This window comes from Apiospora marii (assembly GCF_038362585.1).
Source record: "Apiospora marii strain CBS 49790 chromosome Unknown utg000006l_segment0_segment0, whole genome shotgun sequence".
Taxonomy (NCBI): Eukaryota; Fungi; Ascomycota; class Sordariomycetes; order Amphisphaeriales; family Apiosporaceae; genus Apiospora; species Apiospora marii.
The window spans coordinates 1,242,615-1,254,640 of record NW_027117378.1 but is presented as its reverse complement, the minus strand read 5'-3'; the positions used below and the strand labels follow the sequence as shown (position 1 = coordinate 1,254,640).

Below are 12,026 nucleotides of genomic sequence, written 5' to 3'. Positions count from 1 at the left end.
TTTGGAGTCGGTGGTCTTCCCTGCGGACCAAACCATCAGGATGCCTGTGCGTACGCCGCACAAGAGGAGAACAGGGGGTAAGGGGGGTTTGGTTTCCCCCCCCGATGGGCTCCAGTGTCGTGATTCTCAGGCAACCAGTAGAACCGTGTGTGCCTACAAAACATACATGCCATGCAAGCTTACGTACCTGGGGAACATTGATCAAATCTGCAGTAACGAAAATAAGGTATAGCAGGGCACGACGGGTTGGGTATGGGATATGGCACACTTGGGGGCGTTGGTGTGGGTTGCTGCTGCTGCTGGTGTGTGGATGGTGGATGTAGGTAGGTAGTCTTGTCTTGAGTCTTGTTTGCTGGCGCTTATGGTGACGACGGGTTTCCTACTGCAAGTGTTGACGGAAGACGGAATCCTCCCTTCTTTCCTTTTTTCCTCTCTTACCGAGGCCAAAACATGTCAACGACGACAAGCCAGAAGGATGCGTTTTGCTATATTAGTACCTGGATCTCTTCGAACTCGGAACAGCCGACGACCGATGACCGGTGGTTACCTGAAGAACTATATCGCGTGTTGTTGAGCGATCGGATACAGCCAGGTCTGGTCCAGGTCTGGGGGTAACTGGTTTCCAATCTCATCTTTGCCTAGCAGCAAGTGATGATGCCAAGTCTCTCTTGTCACAAGTATGTGCGTTTAGCACCTACAGCTGAATGGCTAATTGCCCAGTACCGCCTGTAGCAGAAGGGGACCAGTGGGCGGCCATCTGTGGTCGCGAGCTGTCTTTACTCCAAACCATCACAGCCACCAAAGGGGAAAAGAGCCGCCTTCAACTAGTCATTGCCAACGCGATAAACTTTCGAGGTTGGTGTGTTTGCTGTGGCCGATCGGTCCATTTCAGACGACATGATGTAATATGTAATTCCATGCTTATGTCCTGTAATTCCCATGAGGCTGCCGTCTGCTGGAATATACCGAGCGAGTCCTTTCAGATGGGCCAACGAGCGCTTCGAGCCCTCGAGTCGCCTTGCCTGGCCCTGGGGGCTGGCTGCTGGGCGGCAGGCAGTGCTTCAATCGCAACTCAGCAACTGACCTGGACAGCCTGCCACTTGCGCGACCTCTCCACAAAATAGCCAATGCGGGAGCGAACAGTGGCAACCCTGTAGTCTTCTGGATTCGGAACAGCTGTGGACCAGGCCCTGTCCTTTGTAAAGCAGCAAGTGTTCCAGGTGACCCAACTAGCCCTTGATTGGCTCTACGGGCTAGAAAACGGTGCCGTGCCTCCTTGACACTAGCCGTTCCAAGGGCGCGTACCGATGCTGTCGCCCCATGTCGCGCCTGGTACAATGGCTGTCAAGAGGGTATTTTGGTAAGAAACCTGATCCTGAGCCATGCTGACAGAGGGCTGTTGGGCATTTACCTACAGGCCATTTACACTTTTCTCCTCCGGCTCTGATTTCTGGGAGTATTATGCTGTGTGACCGGGGAAGCTCGAGTGGTGGCCTATCAATTGGTTCCCTTGCAGCGTGCCTTACTTTTTTATTTTAGCAGCATTGCCAAGCTCCGGAAATCCTGGATCCCATTGGCCCTTTTTGTGACCTGTCCGGAGACCTGACTTGGGAGTCTGTCATCGAATAGATACGCGCTCAAAACCCCCCAATAGGCGGTGTTGCTAATATTCCATCACCACGTAAGGAATCGGTGGTCAAGTAGGTCGTTTGCGTGCATATTGATCGCCTAGGCACCTAAGAATCACCTACATAAGCTAACGTATAGAACGAGGTAGACATGGCACATGCTCGTGCTTGCAGTTACCTAGGCCCAGAGCTTCCAGCAGGCAGGTAAGGATGTAGCTACTGTAACCGGCAATGGCTTCTGATACATAGGACGCCGCTACATCGATGGGCCAGGTCCCATCGAGACCCATTCAGTAGTAGAGATTTCAGCTGCCAGCTCCACCAGGGCACGTATCCCAGAGCCACAGAAAGTTGGATGCCGAGTCCCGTCCAGCCTGCCGAAACATTGCTTGGGATGTGCAACCGAGCTTTAAGCTGTTTCCTGTGCAGCAACCCTATTTCCGTTCCATCAGGACTTTCATACTCTAAGCGAGTAATAGGTATGTGCTAACCGTCGAAGGTGGACAACTGCGTGACTCGCTGATGTGAGATATAGATAGACTCAGGCACACATGTATGCTTCCCTATCCCTGATTTACCCTGTTGCTTGGTGTGAACCTCGCTCGAAGCAGCCAGGAGCCCTTGCATAAGTTGGCAATGCATTGTCAACTGTCTTGCGTGGGCAAAAGCCGATGCTCTGGCACGCCTGGGACGTGACCCGACTCTATTCCATTTGTGGCGAGAATGACCTGTCAAAGCCCGTGAAACGGAGTATAGATCTAATGATTTGCAAGGGCGATGCCTGCATAAGACGCAATGCTATGGCATACAACGAACGCGTGCCCAGGACGCGGGTTAGCTAATCCATCGTGACTGTACACTGGGACTGGGGCCGTATGGAAAGCTGGAGATGCCTCTCCAGGACAATGTGTCGGTTAAAGCTGCAATGTATTCATTGACAATAGTCGTGGACCACGATGAGCCGCAAAGTTTCCAATGCTACAGTATACAGCCTCGCTCGCCTCGTATACTGTTATAGTGCTTGCATTTCTAGAAGGATAAAGTGGAGTTGGTATCGCCTTTGATCCTCCCGCCCGAGATCTATCACTTTAAGTTATCCCCGAAGAACATTTAACACGTCTGATTCGTCCACATCAGGACCCAAGGTTGGCCCTGACGACGGCCAGGAAGGCATTAATGCAACCACCTCGGAAAAGCACAGCACTTGGTATTTGAACCGCCCCAGGCAGCCGCCGAAGAATCCTACGATGAGGTTGTACCAATAATACTCACTCAAACGGGCAGAGCCCATAAGGAAGCCCCCCTTCCCGGCAATCCTTGCGTTCTGTACGGAGTACTAACATTGGTTGCATTGGGGGAGTTCGTGTTCATTGTAGGAACGACGATCAATCCTCCCGCTTGCCGCGGTGACGCTTGAAACTACTTAACACCTACAGAAAACCACCAGCCAACTGTGCAGGCAGGCGGCAGGCCAGGGGTAGTGAGTTGCTAACGTTACACGCCTCTTGGCCTCTGCCGGTAGTGAGATTCTGCAAGACCACCGCAGGATCTCTCACGATGGCGCAACCCCGCACCAGCGTCGTCTAAAGGGGGATCTAGAGGATTTCAGGACCTTTCCAATCGTTCAGATATCAGATCTGACAGCAAACTCTTCAGACGTGAACAAATGTCAATCATGCCTCTTACAAAACGAGCCAACTACGTGTACAGTGTAAGGAGAGAACACTGCAAGTCTCGGCATCGCCCTCGTCTCATGTTTGAATCTGTCACTTGTCTTCCGAGCCGCATCCGGTTACCACTAAGTGGGGGCTCTCCGTTTTTCCCCTTGCACGGTTTCCGTACCTGATTTTCCGTACTCTTGCCCAGTTGGGGCTTCGACGACCGTTGCTCAGCCAGCAAACCGGAGGCATGGAGCCTGCTGCTCACGGTCCTGTTCTTGGCAGTGTGTGAAAGAATGGCAAGATAGGCTCAGGGGATAAGCTTTAAGGACGACGACAAGGACAAGTCCTGGTTGGTGCGCCCGGCTAGCTCGCTAGGCCACTTCATTGACCGTTGTGAGGTTTAAAACTGGATAAACACTATCTGCAGATCAGGTTGGAGATCGTGGGCAAAGACGCTCGAGATGTCGTTCCTCGAACATGTTTCCGATTGCAGCAGATCTCTGTGCCAGCTTGCGTCAAACCGCGCGCCTTCGCGCCCGCGGGACCAGAGGTAGTGTTCTTGAATGTTTGGTTGTCCAGCCACTCCCACCCAGACGGGCCAGATCACAGCTCCCAAGCCTCTTGGATGATAACCAGCCCCAAGAGCCATACCTTACCCAATACTTGCATATGGGGTGAGCCGGCGGTTACCAGCCGACCGCCAGGTAGGGAATCAATCCCCTTGAACCTGGCTTGATTGCTTGCTTTGCCCAGCACTGCCGGCCGCAGTGCCTAGTGCCAAGCTTCTGTCCAGCAAGCACCCTTTAACATCCCATTTACCACATGGCAAGTGGCCTGATTCTGATGGTGGTTCGATTCCCCGCGAGTACATCGAACCACCCGGCGGACAGAGCCAAGCTGTCGGGCCCCGAAGACGGCTGTTCGAGATATAAAGATTAAGCTTACCTCGTTCGATGCCGCTATTAGTATCAGACGATATCGGGCTACCCCTATGACCAAGTACCAATTGTCCCCTCCAGCCAACCATTAAAGGGCTCGAATTGGTCAATCCTTACCCCGACAATTTCCGCCAAGCTGACATGACAGGTATCGCTGCATGAGGCAGGACAACGCCCACGTTGTCGGGTGACTCAGTATCTCTTCTTCCCCGTACACCGATGGTGCCCGACGGAATGGTCACGCTCTGCGGATGATGCAATGTCGGATATCTAGATTCGGTACTAGAAGCCGACTAACATGTGAAGGGTCCGTTACGCAATGATAATCAGTTTGCGACTATGTCATATCCACTTGAGGTGTGGTAATTTTATTCGTCCCATCCTATTAGGGGAGTCTCATCTAACATGGCAGCCAGATCGTATAGCTGCTGTCGTTCGTTGGCGTCTAGCACTTGTGCTCAGATCATGCCCTTTGCGACTCCGTCTACTCTCTCTTCCCAGAGAGTCTTGCCGGAGCAGGAGCAAACTTGCTTCAGGTTCTCCCACACGCCTGCACTTCTTGCAATGACCCCAACGACAGTATTCTCGTCGTTCTGAAGACCTTCGCTGGCATCTTGGCGAGATACCACCATGGAGTGACCGATGACCTCCCAAACTTGAAAGGGGTGGTCTAGGAAGACGGCGCCTTTCCCATCTTTTCCAATCTCGAGAGATCCCAGTAGGCCCCTAGGTTGGGTGGTTCCGTTACCTCCAGCCCATATAGGTCCCGTAGTTGCTGCACCGTCACTCAAGTCGCCATATGCACGGATGGTAGCAGTGTATTTGCCCGCATCGACTCCATGTAATGTGAGATCGACCAAGGTCGTATCCGGGGACACTTGCACCATGCGCGCAAGGCCCCTAACTTCCCTTTGTTTGCCGGCCTCTGGCGTCACTTCGCTTTTCTCATCCTCGTGGAATGTTTCGAGGATACAAACGGCTGAGCCTGCAAATTTTGATGGAACGAGGAGACTCAAGTCAGCAAACTGCAACATAACCAATCCCAGCGAAGATCCCCAACCGTCCAGGGAGTACAAGAATAGGGACGCGGAAGGCATCCGAGGCAAAGCTCTCATCCCCGAGCCAAGCTTTCTGGGCCATGGCACGCTGTGATGGGATAAGGAGGAATCATTCCATTGCACCTACTGTTTGGGGCACCCGATCCTCTCAATATGGCATCCCGACCTGTGGCTTCGATAGCACTCACAATGGCAGATGGAGCAGCTGCGGTTTGAGAAGTGTAGATTAGCGACTGATTAAGAACCCTTCCTCCGCAAGTACGTGGCTGTCATCCGAACGAGGGTGGGAAGGCGGGTGGTATGTGCGATGGTGATCGGTGACATCAGCGATGGGTGGATGAAAGGGCGATCTTACCAGTCCCTTCAACTGTTACTAGCTGATCCTTGAGGTCTGCATCAACTTTCGTAACTCCGTCGAGGCTGTACAACGAGTCTGAAACGGCCTTGATGCAGTGGTCACATGTCATGTGGACGTTGAAGAGGGTCTGAACGTTTCGAGTTTCATCAGCTTCAAGCACACGCTACAGCCTGAACGCCGACCATTCAGCCTTCTCACTCTCATTCTCCCTGATGTGTATGGATTCTAGAGGTCTTCTTCCGACTTGTTTGCTGCGGCAGCAAACAAATTGAAGCCTAAATCCGGGACGAAGCTATTTGAACAAAATGAGATGTGGTGAGTATACGCACCTGGAAAGGCGCCTTCACTTTCTGGTTGGCGGCGGTCATTTTGAGATCGGGTTGCTGTGATTGGCGGGGTACCGCGGGCGGATTTGGCGGATTAAAGCGTTGATAATTGTATTCCCGGTGGACGTTGTGAAAATACGATGCAGTGAAGAAGACAAAAGACGCGGAACCGGTCGTGATAGCTACGGAACGGAAAGTGATTTTGCGGAGATGTTTGATGAGCATTGGCATGTCACTGGACAGTAGAAGGAAACCGAGCTCAGTAGAAACAGCGACTCCGAATAAGTATCACGATTTACCTGGGGCCAAATCGACGAAGCCGGATTGGCTCCCGCAACTGACTAATAAGGCTGCTTTGAAATCAGGAGCGTATTCTTCTCCGCCTCATCTAACAATAAATGTGATTCGATCAATGTCAAGAGGCTTGATACAGAGAGTCATAAAGTAGGCAAACAAGGATGGCAGACTTATCAGATGGATGGGCTTCAAGCTGTGGTTGAAGGCATCGCATCGCATTGATCAATGGAAATGTTGCTGGGTGCATTTGACGAAGTCGCATTGATCAAATCCTCATACACAGCCAACCTGTTACAGGCGACTTTTGACTTTACAGCATTGAAGCCCGGAGGCGGAGCCCACTTGTACCCGACTGGCCGACTTGAGTCCAATTGACGCACGTGATCTGTACCGAACATCGAAATTTTGATTGGAGCTGGTAGCATGCTGGGCTAAAGGTCCGATATCACGACAAATCGATACCTATTCGACGGCTTTGACGCGAGATTGCCATCATCCCTCAATTGGCAATTCCTCAGCATCTATAGCATTGGCAAAGCTAGACTGAGCGAGGGGGAAGCTCCCTCAGACCAGCAATCATGTCGCAAACCATCGGGCTGGTGAGTGCCTACCCTCTCCAAACCCCACGCATATGGTTTACCCACTGGCTCTTCTTTGGGTGGTTGCAATTCCGATACTAACGGGCAGCAATCGAACAGACCAAGCTCTCCTACTCTCGCGTCTGGCACCATGTCTCCGCCTCGGCACCGCACCCAACCCTGTCGACACAGCCGGGCGTGACGCCGCCCGCGCTGGGCCGGCTGGCGTCGCGCATCGCGACCATCCTGATGGGCAAGCACAAGCCGACGTGGGACCCCTCGACGGACTGCGGCGACTACGTGGTGGTGACGGACTGCGCGGCGCTGCACGTCACGGGCCGGAAGAAGTACCAGAAGACGTACTACCGGCACTCGACGAAGCCCGGTAGCCTCAAGAGCGTCACCATGGACGTGCTCATGGCCAAGTACGGCGGCTCCGAAGTCCTCCGCAAGGCCGTCAGCGGCATGCTCCCCAAGAACCGCCTCCGCGACAAGCGCCTCGCCCGCCTCAAGGCCTTCGAGGGCTCCGCGCACCCCTACAAGAGCAACATTGTGCGCTTCGGCGGCGTGCCTGTCGGCCAGGAGGGCTGGCAGGAGGTGGCCAAGGCGATTCGGGAGACGGATACCCAACGTTTATGAGGAACGGAAATTATTGGAAGGGGAGACGAGGAATAAAAGAGGTTGGGGAGAGGAGGGTTCCGGGGAAATTACAGCGGGAACCTCCTGTGCCTCGAGCTGAAGAGTCAAGGCTGGGTCCCGATAAGAGACGACCTGGCTTGTACATGTATACTGTATATTCATGAGCTTTTACGCAGCATGGCTGCTGCAAAAGACATCACTCGAGAGCTTGTAACAACAAAAAGTAACGACCAAATCCATCCTGCTTGTGCAAGCTGTCATACTTCGCAGAGAGTATGAGATTTGTCCTTGAAGGAGTGCCCACTATTTACACGGTGCCTTTGAGGCCGACTGATGCACGTAATAACATGCCATGCTGTGAATGTCACTGAGGGGAGTGTTGTCCTCATGCCCCTTTAGCTAGTCGTGATTGCCACAATCTCTCTCGGTTATTCAGGATTTACATATTTTTTTATTAGAAACATAATTCCTCATGTCCCTTTAGCTGGCCATCGTTGCCACGATCCCTCTTGGCTATCCAGGATTTACATATTTTTTTTTTTTTAGAAATATAATGTCACATGTTCAAATTGGCTGTGGCATATCGCTGCGGACTGATACCGAAACATGCTCGGCCGTCTATATCTGCAAAGAGATATATGTGCAGAGCTATCCAGAACTTCGGCAGCTCGCTACGAGCCAGAGCTCATCTCTTATTGCCATTGCCTATGCGGCATGGCAACTGATCTACCCTTACTACCGCATGTGATGATTCAACTTTCCAGGTACTGGGGAAAAGACTCCTTGATTCGACCAATGACACTCGATTCGCATCATCATGGCACCAAAATGCAGCCTACATGATATGCTTTATTCAGTAGGGCGTAGGGGTAGATCACTACCTAGCCTGTGATTTTGGTGTCCGGTCTGTGGAATCACACTCGTTTGACTTTAGGGATGGTACGCATTGCTGAGCTGGTCCTGTACTAGGTAGGCCATATGCCACATCGTCACAGGTCTCAATATCTTCCACTGGCAGAGGCAGCTTCTCGGCAGTGGTTATAGATTTGGCATACCCCCGTCATGCTTTCTACTGTGGTTTCCTGTCGCCAGATGAGGTTCAGCCTTGTGTCGAATGACAGACTAGATTCATGCAATATGCCCTCTTAGAGGCTGGCCCTGAGGTGCACTAACAGCAGATTGTCACTTTTTATTCGTTGGAGACGGCAACGCTCTTGCATTCACTTTAACTACATAACAATCTATTGAAGTAATCTGAGGGGCTGATAGTTATCTCAGACTTGAGGCATAAATTCGTAAACTCCCAGTGGATATATCTGACCTATCCGATCATCGCCTTACACCTAGCACTGTCATAGTAAGGTCGCGAAGCAGGTCACCGTCTGGGAAAATGGGTTTGCAAGTCTTAGTCGCGGTTGACTTCGCACTTGATAAGCCCATTTGGTCCTGATTGGGGAGCGTAGACTTCGGCGTCCTTGCCGGTGTTCTTGACTCCCTTGTGCCAGGACAGATCTGTTATGCCCATTAGTAAGTGCCCAAAATTGACTCCAACTTCAATACGAAACTTACCGATCTCGAAGTAGTGCTTGTTCGGCAGCGCATAGGAAACCGACTCGGTCTCGGGGGCGGAAGCGAGGATCTTCTCGCACATGACGTACATGGTGTTCTGGACACTGGGGCTGTTCTCCTCGGCGAAGGTCTTGAAGGTGATGGTGCGTGCCTCGTCGTAGGCCTTATCGAAGATAGCCTGCTTGTCCTCGACGTCCTTGACGTTGCCAAACTTCTTCCACTTCCAGGCGGCGTCGACCTCGGTCGACAGGATGCGGTCCCAGGTCTCGGGCAGCGTGGTGAACTCGTCGCGCACGAAGCCGTAAAACATGGAGCCGGTGCTCTTGAGCACCAGCAGGCCGGCGATGCTGCTGCGGATCTCGACGCCTGCCTCCCGGGAGACGCGCGCGTGCACGTTGCGCGTGTCGTTGCCGTCGCGGTAGAAGGAGTGCGGGTGCGGCTTCCCGTCGATCTGCATGCGCGCCCAGCGGTACTTGACGATGTCGATGTTGGCCGCGGTGATGTGCGGGTACGTGTCGAGGAAGTGCTGGCCCAGCTTGGCCGCGAACAGCTCCGGCGGGTTGATGGGGTACTCCTTGGCCTTGATGTAGATGGTGTTCTTCATCGAGTCCGTCGCCACCACGGGCCCGTTGTCCGCCTTCGTGTACGAGACGTCGATGTCGCCTTCCAGCAGGCAGCACACCAGCAGCTCCGAGGGCGTCTCGACGCCCGTCGCGGGGTCGCGCTCGCGCTTGAACACCCGGACGTTGTCCTTGCCGTAGCTTGCGGAATCTAGGCGAGCCATTTCTGGTTTTGCGCTGATGATTCTCTTTGCAAGAGGACTAGGAGGGTTGCAAGAAGAAGCAGATGTTTTTTTCTACTCCTTGAGCTGGCGTACGCGGCGACGGCGGCTGTAACGATGGGCCAGCTGTATTGACCTCGTGTATGTGTGTATGTGCGATGTCAAGCTTGCCGGGTATCTCCGATTAGCGACTGATGGCGACAGCAAGTTGGAACTCAATACTCTATAGCTAGTTCAAAGGAGTGACGAATGGGGATTGCTACTGGCGATTGCATGTAGTAGGTAATGGGCTAACGGACAAGGACACCTACGCAAACACAGATATTCAAACGGAAGGAGGAGGGCGGCGAGGCGTTTTATATCTACGAGCATATGTTCTCCCCCATGCGAACAGGGCGTCGGAGGACGCCACGAATAGCGGCTATCCGCTAGTTACCGAAAGGTAGGACTACTTTACTGACTAGGCATGGAGGTTCCCTCTTTTTCCATCCCTCCCTCCTTTGTCGCGGGCGATAGCTTACGGTCAAAGGGTCGAACTTGGGAATGTGAGCACAGAAAACCGCTCGATGCGCGGAGGACGCCGATTGCCCCTTCGGACTTGAGAGCTGGTGATGGTTCACGCTGCACGGCCGACCCCACTCGGTATTGAAGTCACCACCGAACTAGGACTGGGGTTGTCTGTCTGGAGTCTCTCAGTCTGACTTCTGACAAGGTTGTTGAGCTTATCAGACAAGTTCAGAACCGTAATACTGCTTAATTTGGTACCTCTTACCAGGCATCGGGACACTTGGTTAACCTTACTATTGATGTACCTGAGATCTGATACAGCTGGCTTTTCCCAAGCACTCTGAATGAGAACCTTTGATTGTGAATGGCAATATTTGAGGCGATCGATCCCCTAAAACAACGACTAACGGTGTCTGTAAGTTGTGGTGTAAGCGGTGCCAATGGCGGGGTTGTCACGCAGAGGAGAAAAAAAAGGGTCTCAAAGAGCCTCTATTAAAGCCAAGCCCATGTATGTATTATTCATATTGATCTGGATCTGGAGCTTGACATCGTCGTACGACTTCTTCCTCCACATACGGACCTCCATATCTCTCATTGTCAATAAGTATTCCTAATCTTTCGAGAGATAAAGATAGGTGGTTAGCCGGTTAGTTTTCTTAGTTGCCTGCATACATGTCTTCAAGTAACATATCCAGTGGCAAGTGGTTTATCACTTCACTTCCTCTTACCCATTTAAGTGATCTGCACTTTAGAACTTATGCCGGTAGCCTTAGCCGGCCACCAGGGAGCGATAGGATATGTGTTGATACACTTGTGATACCGAGATGGCATGATCCTTGGCAAGCTCTCATAAGTGGCTCGCTCGTTAGCATTAGCTTGTGAAGAGGGAACCAACGCCTTTAACGTTGCTGAGAACAGATGATAACTATAAGGGGAAAAATTCCTATCTGGATGAACAACGGTGGCTAAGGGGACATATATCTAGTAGGGTAATGGCAAGGCGAGCCCGGCATATACTCCTTCATATAAACCCAGTCTTGGGGCCTTTGGTTTTACGCTGGTGATATGGGTTGGATAATTGTCTTGTATATGTAGGTGCATACCCCCTGATTATCAATTCAACTTGGTACAAAGGCCATAGATTGTGGGTGAGTGAACACATGAAATGGGATGGGCAGCACTTATGACTCCTGACTTCTCCGTGGAAGAGCTTCAATGGTGCAATTGGGGCCGTTTCTGGAGCCCTGTGAAACGTTGATGCTGGGTTATGTTGAATTGGCACATTGGTAGGCCAGAACGGTAGGCGACGCTACCAGACTACTGCACCTACCAATCCAGTGCCGCCCAAAGCACCCCTGTCGCTGAATCAGCTCGGCACTCTGTAACGCGGGCAGGCGGGCGCACTGCCTGCTCAACTGCATCAGAGACATCGGATCAAGACCCAAGGTTCAATTCAGATAACCATGGCGCAGGGCTTTGCACAGATGCACTGGAAATGATAATTCTGCCGTGCCCCATTCTCTTCATTTCCAGCATCTCTATAGATCCTTGCTGACAATTGCCCATGTAAGAATTACAGAGAGGCTTGGTTATCGATCGCACCTGGTTCTGGGTTCAAGGGACGCTCGTTTGGAGGAGGATACTGGGCGACTGGCACCAGTTACGCGGATCCCACTTCCCATGTTC

The 12,026-nt window shown here is 52.3% G+C and overlaps 3 protein-coding genes across 3 annotated transcripts; 1 reads left to right on the top strand and 2 right to left on the bottom strand.

Moving 5' to 3' along the window:
• Positions 1–4,685: 4,685 nt before the first annotated feature.
• On the bottom strand, positions 4,686–5,752 carry PG985_010138 (Superoxide dismutase 1 copper chaperone; the record flags this gene model as incomplete). The annotated part of the gene is made up of 3 exons (XM_066829906.1): positions 4,686–5,212; positions 5,413–5,490; positions 5,641–5,752. 3 exons carry the CDS (start codon positions 5,750–5,752, stop codon positions 4,686–4,688), a joined length of 717 nt encoding a protein of 238 aa, XP_066682296.1.
• A 1,092-nt stretch (positions 5,753–6,844) lies between these two features.
• PG985_010137 (mitochondrial 54S ribosomal protein uL13m) lies at positions 6,845–7,483 on the top strand (the record flags this gene model as incomplete). Its single annotated transcript, XM_066829905.1, has 2 exons — positions 6,845–6,865; positions 6,965–7,483. 2 exons carry the CDS (start codon positions 6,845–6,847, stop codon positions 7,481–7,483), a joined length of 540 nt encoding a protein of 179 aa, XP_066682295.1.
• A 1,405-nt stretch (positions 7,484–8,888) lies between these two features.
• PG985_010136 (uricase) lies at positions 8,889–9,836 on the bottom strand (the record flags this gene model as incomplete). The annotated part of the gene is made up of 2 exons (XM_066829904.1): positions 8,889–8,995; positions 9,053–9,836. The coding sequence occupies 2 exons, from the start codon at positions 9,834–9,836 to the stop codon at positions 8,889–8,891; spliced, it is 891 nt and encodes a 296-aa protein (XP_066682294.1).
• Between the last annotated feature and the right edge of the window lie 2,190 nt (positions 9,837–12,026).